This window comes from Pygocentrus nattereri, chromosome 27 (genome assembly GCF_015220715.1).
Source record: "Pygocentrus nattereri isolate fPygNat1 chromosome 27, fPygNat1.pri, whole genome shotgun sequence".
In the NCBI taxonomy this organism is placed as follows: domain Eukaryota; kingdom Metazoa; phylum Chordata; class Actinopteri; order Characiformes; family Serrasalmidae; genus Pygocentrus; species Pygocentrus nattereri.
Window position 1 is genome coordinate 9,190,052 of NC_051237.1, and position 22,910 is coordinate 9,212,961.

Sequence of the window (22,910 nt, forward strand, 5' to 3'; positions counted from 1 at the left end):
TGAAGCCTGATCAGAATTAAAATTGCTGGCGGAATTTCCTGTCAAGGCGGGTCATTTATTCAGCAAGTGCAACCGCTGACAAGCCTTTGATTGGCCGTTGCCCTTAGCGATGCTCACGATCACTGCAGCTTGTTTGTTTTTTCCTCCTATCTGCTTTGGTCCAGATGCTAGAGTATCACAGCTGGCTAGAGCGACAGTACTGTCTGTCTGACCCTGCCCCACAGACACATCCAGAAAAGAGAGAGAGAGAGAGAGAGAGTGCAGGTAAAGAGAGGAAGTGAGAGATAAAGAGAGTAAAAGAGAAACAAGTGGAAAGAAGGAGAGACAATGGGATAGTGATAGAGAGCACAAGAAAGAGAGAGAGATGGAGTGAGAGATAGGAAGGAAGAAATGGGAGTGATAATGGGAAAGAGAAAGAGGGAGTGAAATAGAAAAAGAAAGAGAGATAGAGAGAAAGTGAAAAAGACAGGTAAAGAGACAGGAAGAAGGAGATAAAGACACTATGTATGTATACGTGGGAGAGAGAGAGAGAGAGAGAGAGAGAGGGATAATTGAATGTATCACTTCTCCACCTGCTACATTCAGCACTGTTTGTTCAGTCTGTTCGCTGATTGGTGAACCCAAACAGAGCTGTATGTTTTGGCCTACAATTCTCTCTCTCTCTCTCTCTCTCTCTCTCTCTCTCTCTCTCTCTCTGTCTGGGCTCGTTCCAGGGAAAGCCAGGTGCTAGCATGCTCTGAGACATTAAAGGCTCTCACGCTCATTAAGTGCAGTAATATCTAAAGTGACTCTCGTGCTAAGCAGTGGTCACCTTCCGCCAGTTATGCCTTTATTTGCTGCACTCATTTGTACATGTTTGAACATCTCCCAAGGGCAGTGATGGACATTAGCCAAGTTGCAGGCTGTTTGGATCTTTTTCTCAGCAGCTTTTTACTGTTAAGGTTTTTATTTATTTATTTATTTTAAATGTGGACATACATAGTTTGAAGCTTGTTCCAGTCTGCACAGTGTAAAAACTCAGCATATTTTGAGAATGGTTTGTGTTGAGAAGAGGTGAGAGAACACAGACTGTGCTCAGGATGTTTCTCATTTATCTGTTTAATTGCTGTATTTGTGTGCTGACCATGGTCTCAATATAATATTGTATATAAACCCTCCTTCATTGCAGTTTCATTGCTATTTCTGTTATTTGACCCCTCAAACTGCAGAGAGCACATTTGTGAGTTCACATGCAGTTCCTCACACTCATAAACATTAATTTTATTTGTATGTGCATGCTTGTTTTTGTGGACTGTCTTATTATATATCTTATATTATCAGATCTCATTATTCCATCAGTCCAAACAGTCCCATCCTGTCATCGTCCATAGTAGTTTCCAGGGATGCACTGATCAGAAATTTTTATGGGTGGTTTGGATTTTTTAGCCAAATGTGCAGATGACCAATATTTTTTTGAAATTGTTTTATTATTATTATTATTTTTTTACATTTGTAATACCTGAAGCTCACACTGTGTGGGTTACATATAACATCTAAAACACAAATTTCTGGTACTTAGTTATTTGTTATTATTACTCTTCTAGCTCTTTAGTGGGTAAATATATAAAAAAAAAAAAATTTGAAGTTCATTTTAAATGCAAATTTGTTGCCTTATTAGATCAATCAAATAAAATGCTCCATCTAATGTAGAACGCAACTGTCTGTTTAGCGCAATGAGTGATGTTATGAAGTATGTTACACATGAAAATAAGCCTCAGTTTTGCAAATGAGTGCACAGATTTTAATGGAAAAAATACAGCATAAAATATAAAGTGTACCATAACTTTTGCACAGACCATTTTGTTTTCCCCCAGTGTTCAATTCAGCAAATAAACACTAAAATTCAGCAATTGAACACTAAAATGTGCAGATGTGTGCTCCCTGTAGTGGATGTGATAACTTATTTTCATTTAGAAAATCAACAGAACATGTCATTTGACCAGGGGTGCCTAAACTTTTACATACAACTGTACCCTTACATTCATCTCCAGCATCTCCAGGTGCTTCTCAGAACTTTAAAGCACTACTCTTAAAGAGTTTTTTCTTAAAGGGTAATTGTGGCTGATTAGTTTTAGCATTATGGCAGCTCTGCTGAAGGGAAAGAGGTGCTTTAATTAGCTACATGTGTAGTGTTATTGTTAACGGTGTATTTAGTGTGATTATTCAAATAACACAGTAGTGCTAGTTGACACAGTGTACTGAGATGTAATACGGTGCATTTCCAGTAATATGCTTCATCCTGAAGTGAATTAGCATATATTCTCTGTGTGTCCCTGTTTTAGTTGGAGTTTACTGTATTTTTATCTCATTATTTTATGGGGGCTTCTGGGCAAATGCGGAATCAGAGCGTCATCCAATGACCTTCCTGTGCCCTCAGGGTCACATGCTTGCCTTTAGAGTTCAGACTGACCAGGTTCAAGAGCATGGCTGCATTTCTGTATTGTGTCCTCTCTGTTTTATGTTCTAATGGATATTTCTAGTTTGAAGGAACAGTGCATAACACAGCTGTGGGTTTGATTGGAGCAGAGGACTAAACGCTTTAATTTAGCTTATGTCTTATTGGCAGCTGCCATACTGGCCTGTGTTCATGACCTATGTGTGATCCTTTATGTTCACTGTGCTCAGCTGCAAGGATCTAACAAGGGCAGGTTTTATATGCTTTCGGGACTGTTTAGTTAACCCTCATTAAACTCTCAGGTCAGCAGAATTCATGCAGTAGGTTGTGTTGGGTCAATGGCAGTGTTTAAAGTGTGTAGATTTTTACTAATAATAGATCATATGATTAATAGAGTTTATTTGTGAAGGCCCAGCTTCTGCCTAATGACAAAAGGAATCCTGAAAATGGCTCATTTATGGTTTATAACCTAATTTCATGCATTGCAGACAAGCAAAATCAAGACCGCTGTTTAACAAGCATGGAGATTACTTCTGCGTAGAGTGTGACCACTGTTGCTATGAGTCTGTGGTCTCGGGGTTGTGACCCATCTGAACTTTTGACTCCTTGAGAAAGCCCATTCTCTCAAGCTATGGGTGTTGTCTTATATCACTCTGTGTGACTCCATTTAGCAGATTTAATGCAATGATCTTTTCATTTCCGCTCCATCTTTGCTGTAATGAATATGAGTAGTGTGAGTTTGTGTCTAGGTTCATGTCCGATGGTTGGTCAGAGATCACTCTCTCCTTAGTGTGCATTGTCCAATGTCAATCAGATTAGCCACTAGTCACTGGCCGCCATAAACACGGCTCCAGTGCTTACTGGGCAATATAATCAGTATGAAAGAGCAGGCTTGTCGTTCCTGAGAGCTGCTGGGAGTGGGTGACATTGAAGAGAGATATGCCGCTAATCCAGTGGACAGTGCATCAGGAGATCCTGGCAGAGTCAGCATCCCAGACATCCACATATTTTCCCACTAAAACATCGGAGATCATCGGTGTAACATTTCAAACGGTCTCCGATTTGAGAAAATAGCCCAGCTAAATTTGGCGTCTTTCAGTGGAGAGAGAATTAAGACGAAACATTCAGTATGACACGTATGAGCACTGGCTGGAGTGAGGACATCCCATCTTTTTAACGTCTATTGCACTGAGAGGAAAATACTGTAATGGCCAATGTGTATATTTCTAGAACTCGTGTCAAAAACAAGGCCTGCGGGCGACATCAGTGCCATGGGCAGCATCAGGCCAGCGATACAATTCTATCCAGGTCAGCCAAAGGTGTTTTAATTTTGTATTAATATTAACCCGTTTCACAATGCACTGCACTACAGCCCCCAGCATGCACTGCAACATGTGTGCTGTACACCTGAATTCCACATAATTCTACACAATTCCACACCAGTCACATCACTAAACACAAGCTGCATTTCAGCTCAGCAGCTCAGAAATTCAGCCCAAGCATTAATGAACTTGCAGCAAAGAATGGATGCCAGGTGTCTAGTTCAAGCAAATATATAGGTTTAAAAGACAGAGCAACTGTGGACATTTCAATTTTGAACATACAAAATACACAAGTATTCATGTAATATTTTAAAGGTCTACTAAAAATGCCTACATTTTACTGCTGACATTTTTGCGCATTCCAAATAAACAATAGACAATTCTGGTTATAGCACAAAATTAATCTAAAAAAATATTATTTGTTGAGATTTTTTAATATGATTTGACACCCCTGTTATAGATGAAGGGGAAGATTTCATTTTAAGACTTATTATTCAGTAACTGCTACTGTATGTGTGATAACTAATTAATATGTAAATTATATATATAGAAGTGATTCTTGGTAGAGATGACAATTGTGAGCCAGTGCCGATATCTGTTATTTTTATTGTGTGTACAGTACTGTACAAAAGTCAGAGAATAACATTCATTTACTTAGTCTCCAGTCAAAAATGTCCTTTAAGTACAAGTCATTAATTTTTCAAGACATATTTCTTGAGGAAGTTAAAATATAAGATAATCTACTTGAACAATCTAGAACAACAAGTGAAAGGAAAAAGAGCATCTTTAGAACACAGAAACTGGACATCTGAGATGTGGAGTAAACTTTTCTGGTTAGGGGATGTAATTTGTAAGTGGGATTACAGGCTAAATCACCACATAGCTTTTGTGTAGCCATGTTTCTTGGCATTAAGTGTCCCTATAGGCAGTGTGTGGCCAAAGCCAGTGGAGCTTGGAGTTGTGGCTGACATGGTGTTAGCAGCCTCTCCCTCTGATTTCCATCAGGAGATTAGTATCAGTTACATTTGTAAAAATAAAAAAGTAATAAAAAGAACCGTTTCAGGTGAGTGAGGGTCTTGTGTGCCCGGATGGGTCGGGCCTCAGGAAGGCTGGCATTGGGTCAGAGCAGTGCGGCCCACTAGCTGGGTCCAGGATGCAGAAATCGGTCTCGCTCAGTCGAGCTTTGCAAACCCCTTAATGGGCCGCAGTGGAAACATGGCCGAGGAGCTGCTGTTCTTAATGCAGGGGGATGCTGAGGGGCCGACGTGATATCGTAGTGGTAATTACTGTTAGTGAACCGCAAATGGCTCTCAGTCATACAGTTTCGCACTTAGACTTACCCGCCCTGGAATCCGCCACAAATAACGTTAGAGGTTCACGCGGTCAAGGAAGTTGTTTCTTTCTTTGTTTCTTTCTGTATGTGTGTGTGTGTGTGTGTGTGCGTGTGTGTGCATGTGTGTGTGTGTGTGTGTGTGTGTGCGTGTGTGTGTGTGTGTGTGTATGCATGTGTGAGTGAGTATGTGTGGCTTCTGTCTGGCATATTTCTGGACCATTAGCTACGAGGTCTCCACTGAGAGCGGCTGGTGATTCACTGACATTTTTTTAAATGTTCTTCTGTTTTAAACTTGTGATGGACCTTAAATATTTTGTAATTACCAGAAAGCTGAGTTGCAAGTAACAGCTAGTCTGTAAGGCATTATTGGACATTGACCGAGAGAGTTTCATGGCTCATAATAAAGCAGTTAAGAAACAAAATAGTAAACTATGAAAATGGCAACTCCCAACACAATGATTCAATTAATACATTGAGTTTTTGGTCTGTGTGTGACCACAAATTATTTAGAACGTTTAATGATAATGTACAATGACATGAATAACTTTAATTGCTTTCAGAAGAATGGCCAACATCATTAAATCATTAAAGATTTTTCTGATAATTCTTATTTTAAAGGTATGAACATTGCATGAAATGCAATGCAACCTCCCACACACTAGCACTTGAAAATGTACCAGCAAATTGCCATTGCCATAAGAAAACCATGTAATTCCTTTTTTTTAGTATTTATTTTTGCTGTCCTTTACCTTGTGGGAATGTTTTATCTCATATGGTCCAATAGAAATTTTGAAAAGCAGATCTTTCAAGATTTTATTTATTATGATTATTTTATCTGTTATAATGACAGATAATGCTAGGTAAAGTTATCTTTTCTTGTGAAGGTACTGCTTTAGAAATACAGGTTTTTCTTTAAAGAGTGCTAACATTAAGAGTAGACGATATGATGTTATGTCTAGAATGCTGACCAACTGCATGCTTCCTAAGAGTTTAGAAATACTCATTATTCCATCATGTTACACATTTTTCTTGTAGTAATAGTATAGTTGTAGTTTGGGCTGGGCAGTGTGTCAGTATGTATCATTATCATGATAAATTGCTTCAAAATATGTCAGTAGTAAAATAATACTTCTCAACTGCATGTTTAATTGCAAATAATTGTTTCTGCTTAATTGGATTTAGTGCTGCACAATAATGTTTAATACAAATCATTGGATTCTTAATTTTGCTAGCATTTTTAAAATGTGGGTCTACTTTGTTCCAACTTATCAGAAAAAATAAATATCATGTAATATCATGTATTGTGAAATCTTTGTGAAGTTTTGTGATGCTACATTTTTGCTGTATTTCGAAGCTCAAGTTGTGTTATGGTATAGTTTTCAGCTTGTTTTTCTTTTGTTTTGATTTTACTGTTTGCTAGTGCATTTTGACTGCAACTTATCAAACCTCACAAAAAAAGTGACCACCGTTTGTCTGTACCAGTGACAAAAAACAAACAAACATCTACACATTTCTGTTAGGCTGGCAGTTTAGAACCAGGTGTTGCAGGATGGACCTGGTATGACTGACAGGTATCTGAGGGCTTTAAAGGACCCCATATGGCTGTCATGTATGTTGCCTGTATGCCCCATAGATAGCAGAAGCAGCAGCAGTGTGCTGGCTGTGGCTCTCAGTCTGGGAGCGCAGCTGAGCTTTGTGCTCAGGTCACATATGGAAGCGCTTGGTGCTGCCGTGTTGTTTCAGCTCTCTCATGCGAAAGAAAAGCCGTGGGTGTCAGCGTTCACAAAGCTAAAGGTTAGCGCCAAAATTCCCCTGCTCACGCTCGCACCATGGAGCCTGTTCCTTTCCCCTTTCTGAGGGTGGAGGAAGAGTCATTTTGGATTTAGATACTGTTACATTTATTCTTTTTGATCCATATTGTCGGATTAATTGGTCACATTGGATCCTCCTTTTTACCCCTGTGCTCTTTCCTGTAAACTGTTAGAGTGTGAATTTCATCGCCATCATCCTGCTCCAGTTTCATGCCGAAAGAGGCCCCGGCCCCAAATGGTTCGGATCCAAGCAGGATGCCAGTCAAACCCAGGAGGAAAAAAAAATCTGATATCAGACGAAATGATGTGTTTCGCAGTAGGTGGAGCATGCCAAGTGGGACCCAGATGATTGCAATTTTCCCTTTCATACCACCACATAATAAGATACATGAAACTGTTTTCTGCCAGAAAGTGGCTGCTGTCCATGGAGCCACTGTAATAATATTTGCCATCTGAAGTGAGTTGGAAATCAAATGGAATACATTTACATTCCTGCGTATAGTTACTCTTCTTACGTGTGATGCGTTGAACTTTTTATGTTCCCATGTTCCTCCCAACCCCTTGGTTTGATGCCGAGTTGAGGCATGGGTGGTCTGAGCTTTCGGCCCCTGATGGCCACTGCCTTTTTTGCTCCTTTTTCTCTGCTTTTAGCCTTGACCCTGTGGGCGAGCACGTCTGTAGTGGAGTTCCGTCCAGTTTGATCTGCGAGCAAATATAACACAGTATATTCCCAGAAGTGTTTCAGTTTCAGATTCCTCAGAAATTCCTAATATTCTGCTTATGTCCTTGGACGGAAGGAAAATTGCAAAATTGCACTGGATACTGTAACACAGAAACAGATTGTTTTGACCCTACCACCAATAACACATGTTGCTAGCTGAATGGAATACACATACAGTATCTCAATGCTGATTCTATACAATACCACACACGACCATCAGGGAGCACTCTTAGCACATGACAGATTTTGCATTCTCTAAGTCTCGAAGCTGCTGTTACAAGATGTAAGTGATGTATTTAAGAGATTTCTTTGTTGCAGTTTATTCATACATTTGAAATGCAAAACTGAAAAGTACAGTACTGTGCAAAAAACAGAGACCATCCTTATTCAGTTTCCAGACTAAATGGCCATGATGTGCTAGTTGTTAATTTTTTAATACCTATTTTAGGAGAGATTAGATGTAAGTCCACTTATATAACGAAGGGGGATGTGGTTTCAAAGTTTTCAGAACTGGAGTTCAATGTTTTTAAAGATAAAGAGAAAATGGAACTTCTAACTGTGCAGGACCTGATAGACCATCAAAACTGTCACCATCAGATAAATAAAGATGAAAGATGAAGCTTTCATCTTTGAGAGAGAGGAGAAAATCAAGCTCCACACTTGCTTCAGATCTGCAAAATCTTTCGGTCTTCCGTGATTCTGTCCATCCTTCCACTGTGAGAAGACAACTTAATGGTATGGGTCTGAAAGGATATGTAGCTGGCAAGAAGCCATTATGGAGAAAAGGAAAACAAAAAAAGAAAATGTAATTTGAACATAGAAGCCCAAAATAGTTAAAACCTCAACATCACTGAATGTGTTTGGGATTATTTGGATCATGAGAAGCAGAAAATTAAACCAACTTCTGAGACTGGAGCTTAAATTTTGGAGATGTTGAAAAATATTTCTCCCAAAAACTTTCCCGAGAATAATAGAAGCTGTAATTAAGGCAACACACTAAATACTGAAAATGTTGATATTATGTTTTGATATTATATGTAGTTGTTGAGTAATTTGTGTCATTGTCTGTTAAATATGTATTTTTTTGTGACATTGAAAAATGAACTTGCTATTCATTGACTGGCTGTTTTGCCTGGAAATTCTAAATAATAAAGAAAGAGTGGTCTCGGCCTTTTGCACATTGCTGTATGTTAGACTTGTGTGAACTGTAAGAAAACTTGTTTTAAATTGATGAATGAAGATGTTTATTTTCACTGTGGACCTGTCATGTAGACCTGATAAATTTCTCTTTCATTTTAAATCCCTAATCAAAACATAGCTTCCACCAGACAAATTTCTTGCGCTGTTCTGTATGAGATATCACTGCTTTGTACATTTACGAAAACTCAAATGAGAGTGGAACACTTAAGGGAGAGTGTCCTTTCTTTTGAGACTTGGTGAAAAGTGAGTTTAGCTCATTGCCCTGCTTCAGTGGCTCATTTTGACAGGCCAGTGTTTGGAAAGTTTGAAGTCATGAGGTTTAATCATGCTCTGCGGCCGGCCTGTGCATGGCGTGGCATGATGGCTCTCTTAAAGATGTGGTTCTGGGTTCAAGCCAGCTTCACTGGCACCACAGTTGCAGGCCACAGACCCATTGCATAATGTAGGTTCATTACCAGCTCGGAGCCTCAGTAGGTCAGAGTAGAAGGCTGTGCAATAGTAGAAACTCTATAGAGCTAATTGTTTTAATCTGAGTTTGTATTTACTGTCAAGGTGATGTATTCAGTGTTTTTTCAAACTAGCCGGTTTCTGTAACTGTTTAATGGTTGGGTTCTGGTATCAGAAGAGTGATTGCGCTGAGGAGGTCAGTTACCTTGACTTGTTTAATTACAGCAAAGAAGAAAAAAGAGGCCTTACAGATAAAATTCAAGATGGTTAGGGTTAGGATATTTAGAATGAAAAAATAGAGATATGGAAATAAAAAGGATATACAACTAAATTTGATTGTTGTGTTTCTTGAACCACTACCAGTAAAGAGAAGAAGAAAATGTAAAATGCTGAGAAAATGTGAAATGCTGAAAAATGCAGTTAGCATGAGGACATTCATCATCCATTATGCTATTTGCTTTAGAGCAACAGTGAAGTTCATTGTTGTAGCAGTGCTGGTCCAAGTTGCGGTGCTGTTGCATGAGTTAAGCACAAAAGTTACTGTATTGCATTATTAGCATTATTGCATTAAATGAGCTGAAGTCACATTTGAGTTACTATACTGTTTAGTAACTGCCCACACATATATTTATCATTCAAAATAATACTGGGATAGTCCATTACTTAAAGTTTTTTTGTACAAAATAAGGTCTATTTAATGGTATCATAGAAAAATATAATACAAGTGTGTTTATATAAAACTAAAAATCCCCAGAAACATAAAATGTTTTTTTCATGTGTGCACTGGAATTGTCTACATAGATAAGAATAACAATGTATTGAAATAATGTATTGAAGTAATGCTATTTAATGCCAAGCTTTGACTGTGTGTATTATGTTTTTCCTCTGTATTACGTGTTGCCTGAAATATTCTGTCTAAATCTGACAAGACCTTAAATCCCTCAATCTGGAGCATTTCCTGCAAGGGTTAGCAGAGGTTCTGAGCAGTTATCTGTGTTCAAAGCAGCCCGCTTGTTTATCTCTGCCGCTCTGAATATTTCCAGACCCCAGAAAGAGAGGCCGCTCCGTACTGTGTGGCCTTCAGCCAGCAGATAAAGGTTTGATAGTGCTCCTATAAAAGACACAGCGGGATCGATCTGAGCAGCTCGTCATAATGATGACAAATGAGGATGGGGAGGCAGAAGGAACTGGGAGGCCGAGCCCAAAGCTGATCCATCCCTTCCAGTAAATAGTCAAAGCTTTGTGTTCCACCATGCCGAACTTCTAAAGCCTCTAAGCCTCAGATTGGCTTCCAAAAGTGGGGCAGAGAGATAAGAAGTGTAGTGATTTATATGTGTGGTTTGATGGGATATTCATTTGTCTTTTAGTAGAGTCACACATTCACTGTTCGTCTGTGACTCATTCATTTTCTTTCTGTTCTGTAAGCAGTTGTTACGGGTTTATTGAGCTTATTTGGAAAATATAAGACAGGACAACAGGATTTTGTTTACTACTGTATCCAAGACAGACCACGGTTATCACTAAATTAGTGTTTATGCAATCATTTTAGTTGATTAATTACTTTAATAATTAATTAATTATAATGAATTTACTATAATTTTACACTCTTTATGTCCTCATTCTCTTATTATATAATTAACGTATTATTTCCATTACTTAGTAGGGTGGACAATACAGTGATATTGTAATAATTAAAGATGGCGCTGATACGATACCATGTGTCAGTATTGGGCCAACGTCAGCAGAAAATACTGGATTAGATGGCAGCCTGTTATGTGATTATTTGTTTGATATGATTTCTGTCAGTTCTTAAATAGTTCTGTTCTGTAAAAAACAGCAAATTCATGGTTTTTCATAGGCTTTCTTTCAAAATGAACATTTCACTGGAAAAACATTAGGCTCTTTAGCATTGTCCTTTTTAACCCTTTTGTAAATCTCAGCCCAGGTTGGTTGGGTCATGTGCTTGTCCATGTTGGGCACAGTAAAAAAATGCTATGTGAAATTGAAGCTGTCTGTGTGCTACAGTGTTTTCTATCAATGTATGAAAGAGGCATCATGCTGCCTTTATTGCTGGATACACTGTGATGTGCACACATACAGAGCAACAACTTATTATTGATTGGTTTAACCAGTGGACAGCAGTGTGAAGAATATTCCTATAAACTTTTCTGTGATCAAAAAGGTAGCTTGTGAAAATAAAAAATATTTAGTAAATTAAAAATATATATAGTTTTTGCCTTTGTTAGATCATGTTATGTGCATATCAAATAAACAGTGACAGGACTGAGATATCAATGGTGAAGAGTAGATTAGAAGGCAGAAATGGCTCTCTATTGTGAAAATGTCTTCAAATTCTGAGGTGTTATATCGCCTCCCTTAATAGTTACCAAATATTGATAGTAGTGATTGAATAATAATGTCTCAATATTGTTAGTGGGTGGTAGAAATTGCGTGCGTAATCTGACACTTGTTTGCAGTCAGAGTGGACAGTGGCTGGTGGACATGAGAGGGGGCTCACAGTGCTCTTAGCCCGGGACTGCCACACAGCTGCAGGAGGCCTGAGGGGAAGAGTGGCTGAGAGTCAATTAAAGGCTGGCCTCCTCCTGACTCTGAGTCCTGACTCCTCTCGCGCTCTCTGCTCTGCTGTATGTGTTTGATGAGCACAGACCCCAGAGAAGAAGCATATTCTCCCCCACAGCTTCTTTTCATTTGATTTCAGAAGAAAGTCTAACACTGCAACACAGAACGAGAGAGAGAGCTTTTGTTGTCTAGAACTGAATGAGTCACGGCACATGGACTGCAGCTCAGTCATCATCCTGCCTAGCAGGAAGAGCCATGTTCATATGAATGGATAATCTATGGATCCTTTAATAATGTCATTTGTGTCTATTGTTATCGCATATCTATAAAAATGGACAAAATACAAAAACTTAGCTTAGACTTCAATATGGATGCTCCTACTTTTTAGCTATATGCAGTGGGAACACTTCAGAGAAGGCTTAAAGATTTTTGGAAACTAAAAATATATATGTACTTTTTATTTAATAACATAATCATGCTCATTGTATCTCTGCAAGTGTTGCAGTACTAGTTTCGTTTGTAAACAAATTTTCAAAGACCTAATATAAAACTGTCCTGTTAGATTTTTTCTCCCTAGTATCTACATACAGTTAAATAAGCTCTCCTATTGGTTAGGCCTTCAGAAGCTTGATAGAAGACATATCTGTCGCAAACTTCAAAACTACAATGGAATATCTTTTACAAACTTCAAATGATCTTGCTTAAAAATCGCCAAAACATTTTCGCATACAACTGTATTAAGCTCAGCGCTAACATATTATGAGAAATCCTCTAGGAGGTTAGGTATAACACAAACATCCATAACTTGTTAGCAACATTAGCCTCATAGCTCCAGTGCTGAAAAGATGCAACACACACGTCTTGGCTGATCAACAAGATATGGTATAAAAGGGAAATGAACTGTAGTTTTAAAGCATTTAGCGTATATAGATGCAGCTCAGGTGTTAATGAGCTCCTGTATCAGTTTGGAAACTCAGGTTGACCGGCTTGATGGGTTGTAAAGGGCTCGACAATGTTTGTGTCATGCATGGGGTGGCGTGCCAACGCCACATTAGAGACCTCTTTCATGTCCGCATCTCTGCTGCCTCCTCTACTCTCAGCCTCTGTTGTGGTCTGCAGGCTGCTCAACACCCACTTCTGAGGCGTGAATTGTGTGTATGTCTGTGTTGCCTCACAAAACAGAGGCATACAGTATGTGTGCATGTGCATTCATATGGTGGATAGCCAGGGTCTCTGCTCTCTTTTGCCATCTCTCACGCCTCCACAGGGAAATACCCCTCGGCCCCATTTTCATCTGTATTGACAGGGCCTGGTGAGGAACACCAGCACCCCCCCTCGTCACCCTACACATTAGATGGAAAACTCCCCACTTGTCAGATGATGGGGAATTTTTGATTGCGTAATGAGCTCCATATCCCAAATAGGAGGCCTGGAGCTACACAGCTTGGCCCAATAAACGTCTGGATGAAAGACCAGGTCGCATCCTCCTGCCATCTAATGGATGAGAGCTTGTTCTCTGCACGTTTTTTTTTTTTTACTATCCATGCCGCTTCGCACTGTACCTATTGCCTTTTCTAAAAACTCTTGGTGTCAACATCTATCAACAAGAGAACAGGCGCTGGCACAGGCACTGGCGCTGCTGCTGGACGCCCTCCAACTCACACAGACAAACCTCAAGTTTAATATTTCCACTGTGGCGCACGCTCCCGTTCCACCTCTGCTTTAACGGGAAATTTGAAGGGCAAAATCTTTGATCTCTTGCTACCAATTCTTTCACGTCATTGGTGAGGCATTCACTGTAAGTGCTAGTTTGACGGAACGAAGGAGCTCTTTGCGCTGCAGCCGTCCATCCCTCAGCACCGTGGCAGAGGCATGATTAGATTAACCAGCTCCACATGCATAGCTACTGTAGAGGGAGATATGCAGTGTAATCTTTGAGATCCGTGATATGATCCACTCCTGTGGTGATTATTTCCTCATCTTCTATAATGAATCAGTGCATTTGCACCTCAGTTGGTGATGCATAGGCAAAGCAAGTGATCATCAACAGTGAAAACAACACACGCTTACACACTGATCTCTGTCTTGTTACTAATCCAGAACAACTTGCACCAGGCTATGCTGCTGTCACAGCTTACATATAATATGTGCAGTTAATCCATTAAATGTTAAGGATTTCCCCCTAGTAATTCAGTGTGGTTACTTAGTAATAAGCTATAAGATCAATATCTGAATAGTAAACTTATACTGGCCTGTGTGTTTATTGCATTTATTACTAGGCTTTGAGTGTATTTGTGTATTTATTTTGTATTGTAACTCAGAGTATTTTACTGTACTGTCTTGCTTAATTGCTCCATACATAACATCTGTGTGGTAGTCACTCATACTGTGCAAAAGTAAGAGACCACGTTATGATTTTAATTTGATTTTCATTAAGTAAAAAATGTGCAGGGATGTATTTCAACATCTCAAAAGTTGGTTACGTTCTCTGCTTCCTGCAATCCAAGTCATCCCAAGCACGTTCAGTGATGTTGAGGTCTGGGCTCTGAGGTGGTTTCTCTATTCAGATTCCTTTATTGATCCCAGGGGGAAATTGCAGTTGATACAATTGCAGCCATTTATGTAAAAATAAACACTTTACTAATAATTTAAGACAATATAGAGAATTTACAGTATGTACACCAGATTTAAGTACTTAAGAATATAGTAAGGTGGCGGTGATCGCAATATGAAATATCAGGTATAAAGCAGTTACAATTATTTAAATTATTTAAATTAAGTTAGTGTCTCTCTGAGTTATTGCACACACAATTGTTGTTACTGCACATATGAACAGTTTCGTGAATCACACACTGAGGGAGGAGTCTATGTCTTTAAATATGTCTATAAATTTCTCTAGTGACCTTTCCCATCCTTATGCAAGTGTATTAATATATATGTAATCTCCTCTGAAATATCTCCTCATTAGCTTGTACTTGATAGCCGTTTTGACTTGAAATGAACTAAATGGTGGTCTCTTGCACAGTACTGTATGTGGATGGCATGACAAGAAAGTCCCTCTTAACTCTTGACTTAATTCTTATATATCAGGAATCTCACTGTCTTGTCTGGACGTATGAAACGTATGCTGTGAGCTTAGCTACAGCACTTTAGATCTCCATCCAGCGAGGGGCGAGTGTAGTTGCCGTGTCGAGCAGCATGACACGGGGAGGATTTGAATTGACTGGAGCAGCGTGAGGAAGCTGAGGGAAGATTGAATGGCTGCGAGAAGCGGAAGATGTCATTACAGTGCCTTGTAGGCCCAGAGTTTCATCAAACTGGCAGGCAGGGAGGATAGAGCTTAATACGCTGCCCCACAGAGCTGGCTGGTATTACGCGGCAGGTGGAAGGGAAAGTATCTCGTGACTGGGATTAAATGGCCTCTGGATAGAGTAGAGGGACTACGTTAAAGCTGCCCCTTCTCATTTCTCCCTCCCTTTTCCATCTCCTAGGGCTCTCGCTAATACCCAGACACCCTATAGGGTCGCTAGTTCAACATCATCTTAAATAGCACATAGAGATCAACTCCTTTTAAATCGAACTCTTATGGTATTACGATTTTATTTAATTTACAGCTCATCTGAGATATTTCCTGTTGAAGGAGTGTGCACTTGACCCTTGTGAATGTCAAGCAAACAGACACTGTTGATGTTTTGCAGAGGGTGATTTGGGTTCATGAAAATATGCGTGGCTGTAAGGTTGGACAGGAAGCCGCAGGGACCCACGGGTTCTTGACATGCCTCTCTCGCCTTGTTTGCTATCCTATGGTCTCTCAACCAAGATCATGAATCAAGGCTGTCTCGCTTTGTCCCAGTCTCTGTGGTTACACTGACCACCTCACGCTGTGCAGCCTCTCAGCTTTCCCTCGTCCCTCCTGGAGCACATCATCCTTTCCCAAACCTGGTCAAATCAGGTCAAGTCCTGCCTCACTGAAAAAAAAAGTGATGCGTTGAATTTACTTGATTCATATGCGTTTATCACTTCCATGTGAATTTAATTTATTACATCAACACAGTTGTCGCCAAATGTAAGCAGTGAGGTTGTATATTGTGTTAATGTGAAAACAATGTAGACATTTAAATCAAGTAAATTCAATATACTTTTCTCAGTGCTGGCTTCAGACTCCAGACTTCTCTCTTCCACAGTTGACACCAGCCCTGCAGAATGCAACTCTCCACCCCTCAGAGATGTCCCATACCCTGCCTTTTGTAATTTCTGGGTTATTTCTGTCAGGCCCTGGAGCAACAGCCACACAGACCCAGAATGGAGAGAGTGAGTCGCGGTGCTTATGCGAAGAGCATCACCTCAGAGCCTAGCAGAGTACAGGAGAAAAACAGATGGAGAAGGAGAGAGAGAGACAGAGACAGAGTGAGAGAGAGTGGTGGGGTGGTGGTATGGTGTGGTGTGGTCTGGGCTGGCTGGCTGGCTGCCTGTCTGGGCCTGAGAACTCCTTGGTTCCCCGCTGGTCTCTGGCTTACAGGCACAGTCACATTGAGCAGCTAAACCGCGCTCGTTCTGGCGCGGACCTCACTCACGTCACTGATCCACATTCACCCACAGCCTCTTGAGAAGAAGCCTTAGCGCTGATACTGGCATTTAAACCTCACAGTCAAGACATAAACTAAACCCAATGAAGTTGTAGCTTCGGGGACATCTAGCCTTTCAAATGTTTTTAATAAATAAGCATATTTTCTTTGCTGGTTTCACATAGCTTAATATATTAATGACTAACCAGGTGTATTTCGAGGTAAAAAATATAATGTAAAAAATATCTGGGACAGTATTTGTGATTATTTTGGTAATAATGTCATACACAATGTAATTTGTCATTTGTTTCCTTTTTGTTAACTGGAGAACTTTCAATCTTTCAGAATTTCGTGTTCATCAGTCATATCACATATACTTCTTTGTCAATACGTCAATAGTCTTTAATTAATAAAGGGTTCTGATTTATGAGAAAAATGAACAGTTACATCATACATGCATTTGAAATATGTATTGCTTATGCCTGACAAAGTCTATAATAATAATAATAATAATAATTTATATATATATATATATATAGAGAGAGAGAGAGAGAGAGAGATCAGTTAACAAATTAGTATTTAGTATCTTGATATGAGCTGTATTTTAGGTATCAAACAGTATATTTCTGTAAAGATGCCTCTAATTCATATCATGAATAAATTGATGCAACAAACAATCAAATGCATAAATCTGTTTTCAGCAGCCCATACAATGGTAGACATAGATCTCTGTATGTTCTCTTTTACTAAACACAACTTAAACCAAAGAATAATCCAAGAACATAGAATCAATAGTTTGAAAGTCTCTACAAACTAATCAACATATTAATGAAGTGTGAAATTTTGCCTAAACCTGATTGCCCCTGATGTCATTGTTTTGCAAATCTAAGATAATCTTAACCATCTGGGCTCTTGGGAACTTTATTTTGAAATTTAGAAATCTGATGTGAATTTTATATGTTTTAACAGTATCTAGAAAAGTCACATTGGAAAAAGAAAATCACTGATGAGGTGAAATCTGCTCTTCCTAACAATGAAGACACTTTTATGTATTTGTAGTGTTGTAAATTACACCTAATGTATTACTGAAGAGCTGTTTTATGTCACCCAAAGCATTTTTAACTAATTTTCAATTGTCAAAATATTTCTAATTTTAAAAGAGGAAAAAGTGTCCTCAACTTTGGACAAGCTGTTTATTTCTCAACTGTTGATGATAGCAGTGATTTTTAGGGGTACAAGGCAAAATTGTGTCTGTGCATCATGGAGAATGAACATTTTAATTATGCCATCTAATGCAACAGCATTCTTTGAACATTACAATTTAGAGACAGTCAACCTCACTCAACCACTCCTCCTGCCTCCCAGTTCTAGAGTCATTAGTAAGTGATGCAAAAACATGATTATAGTCATAATCATTTTTCTTCATTTGAATTGGTTCAAAATATCATGAGAATACAGAATCTTGAATGCAGTATAATGAACTGAACTGAATCCTGAATGTGAATTGTGTCGTTACACCCCTAGTAATTATTTTAGTTTCAAGGCCAAAAATTTATAAAGAAATGATGAGCATATAAAAAGTTATTACATAGGATAAAGCCATAAATTCTCAAAATACACTTGATCTATTATAATAGTGCACAATAACTAGTGATACATTCTTGTAGTGCTGAAATCACTGTTGAGCAAGCCCTGAGGCCCTATGCTCTTTCTCAGCTGGTGTGAACACAAACACACTGGTGTTGAGTGTGTAAGTTTCGTCACGTCTGGTGGGATGGGATCACTTCCTCTTCTGAACTGGGCGGCCACTGTCAGCCTGACCCCTGCCTGTTAACCTCTGGCATGCCGGGGTCAACAAGAAAACAATCCCACAGAGCCCTGTGTGTATGTTAGCGTGCGGCTGCTCGTGTGTTCTCATCCGCAGGTGTCTGATGGGTGTTAAGCATCTCGGAGGCCCTTTGCCATCTGTGGGCACGGGTCATGGGGAGAGGCGGGGCGGGTTAGGAACACATGCCCAGCGTGGAGGCCAGAGGCAGGTGCCTGTGGGAGAGGAGCACCAGACTAGTTCTTTGACTGGGGTGATTGGGTTAATTGAGGGGTGAGTCCTCAAGGCCTGGGGCTCTGGTGCAGCTGAGGGGGGTCAGGAGAGAGCAGAGAGAGAGGCATGCCGCTCAACAGCCCTGCTTCCTGTAGGGTATCTGTATCTGTAGTATTCTCCTCCCAGCGGACATCTTGATTTACTCCCCTACATGCATACAAGCGTCCGTGTGCACACACGTGGAGCACACATGTTCCTCAGAACCTGGGAGATTTTTAAAGCACTGTGTTGTTTGTCTTTGGCTCACGCTTGTGAAAACGCAGCTGTGCAAATCCTCATCCAACCCTGGCGAGAAAACAAGAAGCCATGTTTTTTCAAAACAGGTCGAGTCTGCAACTATAATGGAAGGCCGTGAGCTTTATGCAGATAGATTAGTGACGAGGCATGCCTGTCTGTGGGTCAGGCACAGCTGATCTGTAAGCCATTAGCATGAGTGCAGGCAGGGCTGGAACTCAGGCTGGGTCACTTTGGGGGGGTGGAGGTGCAGATTTGGCAATGTCAATGAACGTGACCTTTCTTTTTGTCCTCACAGAAGAAGAAGAGGAGGATGAAGATAATGCAGAGCCCAAAGCAGGCCTGGAGGATGACCAGAAGGAGGATGAGGAAGGCAAGGAGACAAAGGAAGGTAAAATGGAATGTGCTACTCTGAACTAGCAGCAGCATCCACCTGGTATAAATTTAGTCCATTTGACTCCTGCATGTTAGATCTTATACTGAAATGCATCTGTCCAATGCAGTTTGTGGTGAAGACATCTCTTTAAAATACCAAGACCTGACATTGTACAGCACATTTTCTGTTGAATGTGTTACAGAAAAAAAGCATATTTTTGTGCCTATTTTAAACATCCCCTTGAAAATGACCATTTTCTGGATTGCAAATTATTGCCTGCTTGTACATGTTCAGCCAATCAGTATTTTATATGATGTAACTGTAAATCTTAGAGTTTTTTTTATTTTAAAGAAAGCAGAAAACTGGAAGCTCTAATCTTACACACATGAAAAACAAAACCCTTAAGAAAGACATAATATCCTCTTAATTGGACATAATTGCTTTGTAACTATGAATCATTAAAGCAACTGCCACATTAGCAAGATAGAAAAAAAACACTCTGTTTAATTGGTATGGCTGAACTGAAGCAAAGGTGCAAGAATCAAGACTAAAAAAATGAAAGTAATAAAAAGTGCATAAATTAGCAAAATCATACAAAGTACAAACATTTGGGTCCCCTGCTGAGAACTACCCAGTGGAAGAGGAAATTACATCATACCTAAATGCTACGAAAGACCTCCCTTCAAAACTCAGCATCCAAGCAGGACTAGATAGACTAGACAGGCTTGTTAGGCCACAGATAGACCAGCAATCAGAACTTTCTCAGACTGAAAGTGAAGTGAAAATGCACTGCTTCACAACATAACGAATTTTGCTGAAACAAGACCTATATAGGTAGGTAGTGAGAAAGAAGCATTAGTCAATAAACGTGTGTGTGACCAAACTAAGATTTGTGTAAAACATGTATAAATAAATTGTGGTCGCATGAGACTGAGATAAAGCTATTCAGCATAAATTGAAGGTGCTCTGTCTGTGCTTTAGGTTTGTGTTGCATATATACCCTTATAGGGATGCTTCTTAATCAAAAAGAAGAATCCCTACAATGAAATATTGTGGTGGTAGTATTATGCTGTGAGTATGCTTTTTATCAGCATCTTAGGTATCTTATTAAAGCTGAAGGAAGAATAGACTGAGTGAAATACATAGAAATAATGCAAGAGAGCCTGCTTTAGAGTGCCAAGAAACTGAGGCTTAGGAGGAAGTTCAGCAGGACAGTGATGCCTAACACAAAGGCCAAACAAACTGCCTCAAAAACACAAACTGAGTCATGCAGAGGCCAAATCAACTACTGACCTCAATCCCATGCAGAATCTGTGACACTGTTTAAAATAATATAGTCTAAAAGCATCACCAAACCAACCTGAACAACCTGACTGAAAATCCACCTCACTTCAGAGCAGTGTGCAAATCTGCAATGCGCAAATACTTATCCTAAAACTCTTAAAGCTAGTATTGCGGCAAAGGTGGCATAACCCCAAGCCATTTTTAGTATTTTGCTACTTTCACATTTAAACTTACAGGTCTATGCAGGTCTATGGAATCTGCTGAACTTAAATAGAGGCAGGGGATTTGTAAATTCCTGGGATGAACTATGACACTATTTTGAAAAATAAGAATAAAAAACACTTGATGATAACATTGTTTTTTATATTTCATTAAACAGGAACACGCTAAAGAGTTCTTTTGAAACATTTATAAGTGCCAAGTAGAGATGCACTGATGATTTTTATGCCTGATTTTTATTTCTTTACAGTCAAATGAGCTGACTGACCATTTTTTGGGCTGCTGGAGTTTTCAAATTATACAAATTTTTGTCATGACAGTGATAATATTTGACACTGTCACTGGCATCTGTTCTTTATGGCACTATCAATATAATGTAACACCACCAGTAATTTTATGATAGAACTAAAATAAAGAAAGGAACTTTAAGGAAAGCTAAACTTTGCTTAGCTGGCTTTCACAGAGCTGAACTTGTCACTAGATGTTGTGTCAGTATGTCACTGGAACACTGCAATTTGCTTTATTACTGAAACTTATAAATGGATCACATGTGATCACTACTGATATGACGGTGTTAATTGGGATCGTACTGCTCACGTTTACAAACTTATGACCTTATGTTGCTTTATGCTTTATCTACATTGCCATTCAAAAGTTTACAATTACATGTTAATTTAATAATTTTTGTTACTTATATACAATGCTCGCTTATATAATGTAGGTGTACATTTAATTAAGTACACACCAAATTGTATTTTTACATATTGTTCAATATTCAAAACATTATAGACAAGTTATCATGCTCTAGATTTGATCAACATTTTAAATGTGAGACATTCTGAATATCATTTTATATTATCATTTCATTGTTGATGCTGTACAGCTTTCTTAGTCATTTCAGCATCGTGTACATCTCTTTTATTCACTCTGTGAAAATCTGAAGAAAAATATCCCTTTTTATAGCTTTCTAGCTGTATGTGAAGCATTAGGATAGCTTTATACCTTTACATGCAACCAAAAGTTTTATTTTATTGAAAACATTGATTCCAGTCTTTAACGATGATTCCAAACTTTTAAACAATCAGCTTTAGCAGTCTGCGTGTCTCTCAAACGAGGAATATCTCAGTCACCCCACAGGCTCGTTGGAGCGTTGCGTGGCTACTCGCGTGTGACTCCCGCCGCCATATCAGATACCAATCTCTCTGGGCCGGGGGTCCTGCTTATCAGCTCCACGGCATTGTGGGTCAGGCCCGATTCAAAATTAATGTCACTTGACCCCGGCGAGTGGACTTCAAAGGATGCGGAGAGTGCATTCTTTGTGCGTGCGTATGGAGTAAATAAGTGTAGCGGGTTAGGGAGAGGCCTTGTCGGGGCTGGGCCGCGAAAGCACACGGCCACTTTGACTCCGCTGGGACTTTGATCAGGCCTTTGTCTTCCTTATGAGTTGTCAAAAAAAAAGGTCTATGTGAATCAAGTGGTCCAAGATCAAAGTGAAGGGCCCCTAATAGTCTGGGAGAAAATGGAGGAGCCCAGTAACATCAAAAAAAGGAGAAAGGAGACCATGCAGTCATTATATGGAGAAAAGCACCAGGGGCTTTATGTGTTTGCTGATATATTTATTTGTTTATTCACTTATTTGTGGGTGTTTGTTTACTTACTTTGTAGTCTTTTTTTTGTTAGTATCTCGTCTCTGTAATTGACATAATTGCACTTGTGATGCTGAAGAGTCAATGTTGATGCAGGAAAAGGCTCAGGAGGGACTTGTTTGGATTTTAGCTCTTGTCTTTCTGGGTAATCTGATTTTGTGTATTGACTTTTCTTTCCAGTTGTCTATTGCTATGATTCTGTGGTTGAATCAGTTTATTTTGTATTACTCCATGACAGTAGGTAGCTGCAAACACCATATCCCCAAATCTGCACCCCATTCATATGTGTGAGTGCGAGTGTGCTGTCTCTTCTGTGTTTATTTACACTGTGGCTCCGTATATTCCTGCCTGTGTATATTTGTGTGTGTTAGGCCACCCGCGGGAGCTGACGGAGGAGGAGAAACAGCAGGTCCTGCACTCTGAGGAGTTTTTGATCTTTTTTGACCGCAGTATTCGTGTGATGGAGCGAGCGCTCGCTGAAGACTCCAACATCTTCTTCGACTACAGTGGCCGAGACCTCGAGGATAAAGAGGGGTGAGGGTGTGTGTGCACATGTGTGTTTGCAAGCTGCTGTGTGTGTGTGCGTGTGTGTGTGTGTGTATGTGCGTGTGTGTGCATGTTTGTGTGTGTGTGTGTGTGT

At 39.6% G+C, this 22,910-nt stretch overlaps 1 protein-coding gene across 6 annotated transcripts in view; it reads left to right on the forward strand.

Annotated features, from left to right (window-relative positions):
* LOC108425945 (cytoplasmic dynein 1 intermediate chain 1) overlaps positions 1-22,910 on the forward strand; it is a 78,660-nt gene that overhangs the window by 15,492 nt on the left and 40,258 nt on the right. For all 6 annotated transcript variants that reach the window (XM_017695041.2, XM_017695067.2, XM_037535432.1 and 3 more), the window contains 2 exons: positions 19,044-19,136; positions 22,642-22,804. In XM_017695041.2, the coding sequence (XP_017550530.2) occupies positions 19,044-19,136; positions 22,642-22,804 (256 nt within the window). The remainder of the gene's footprint in view (positions 1-19,043; positions 19,137-22,641; positions 22,805-22,910) is intronic.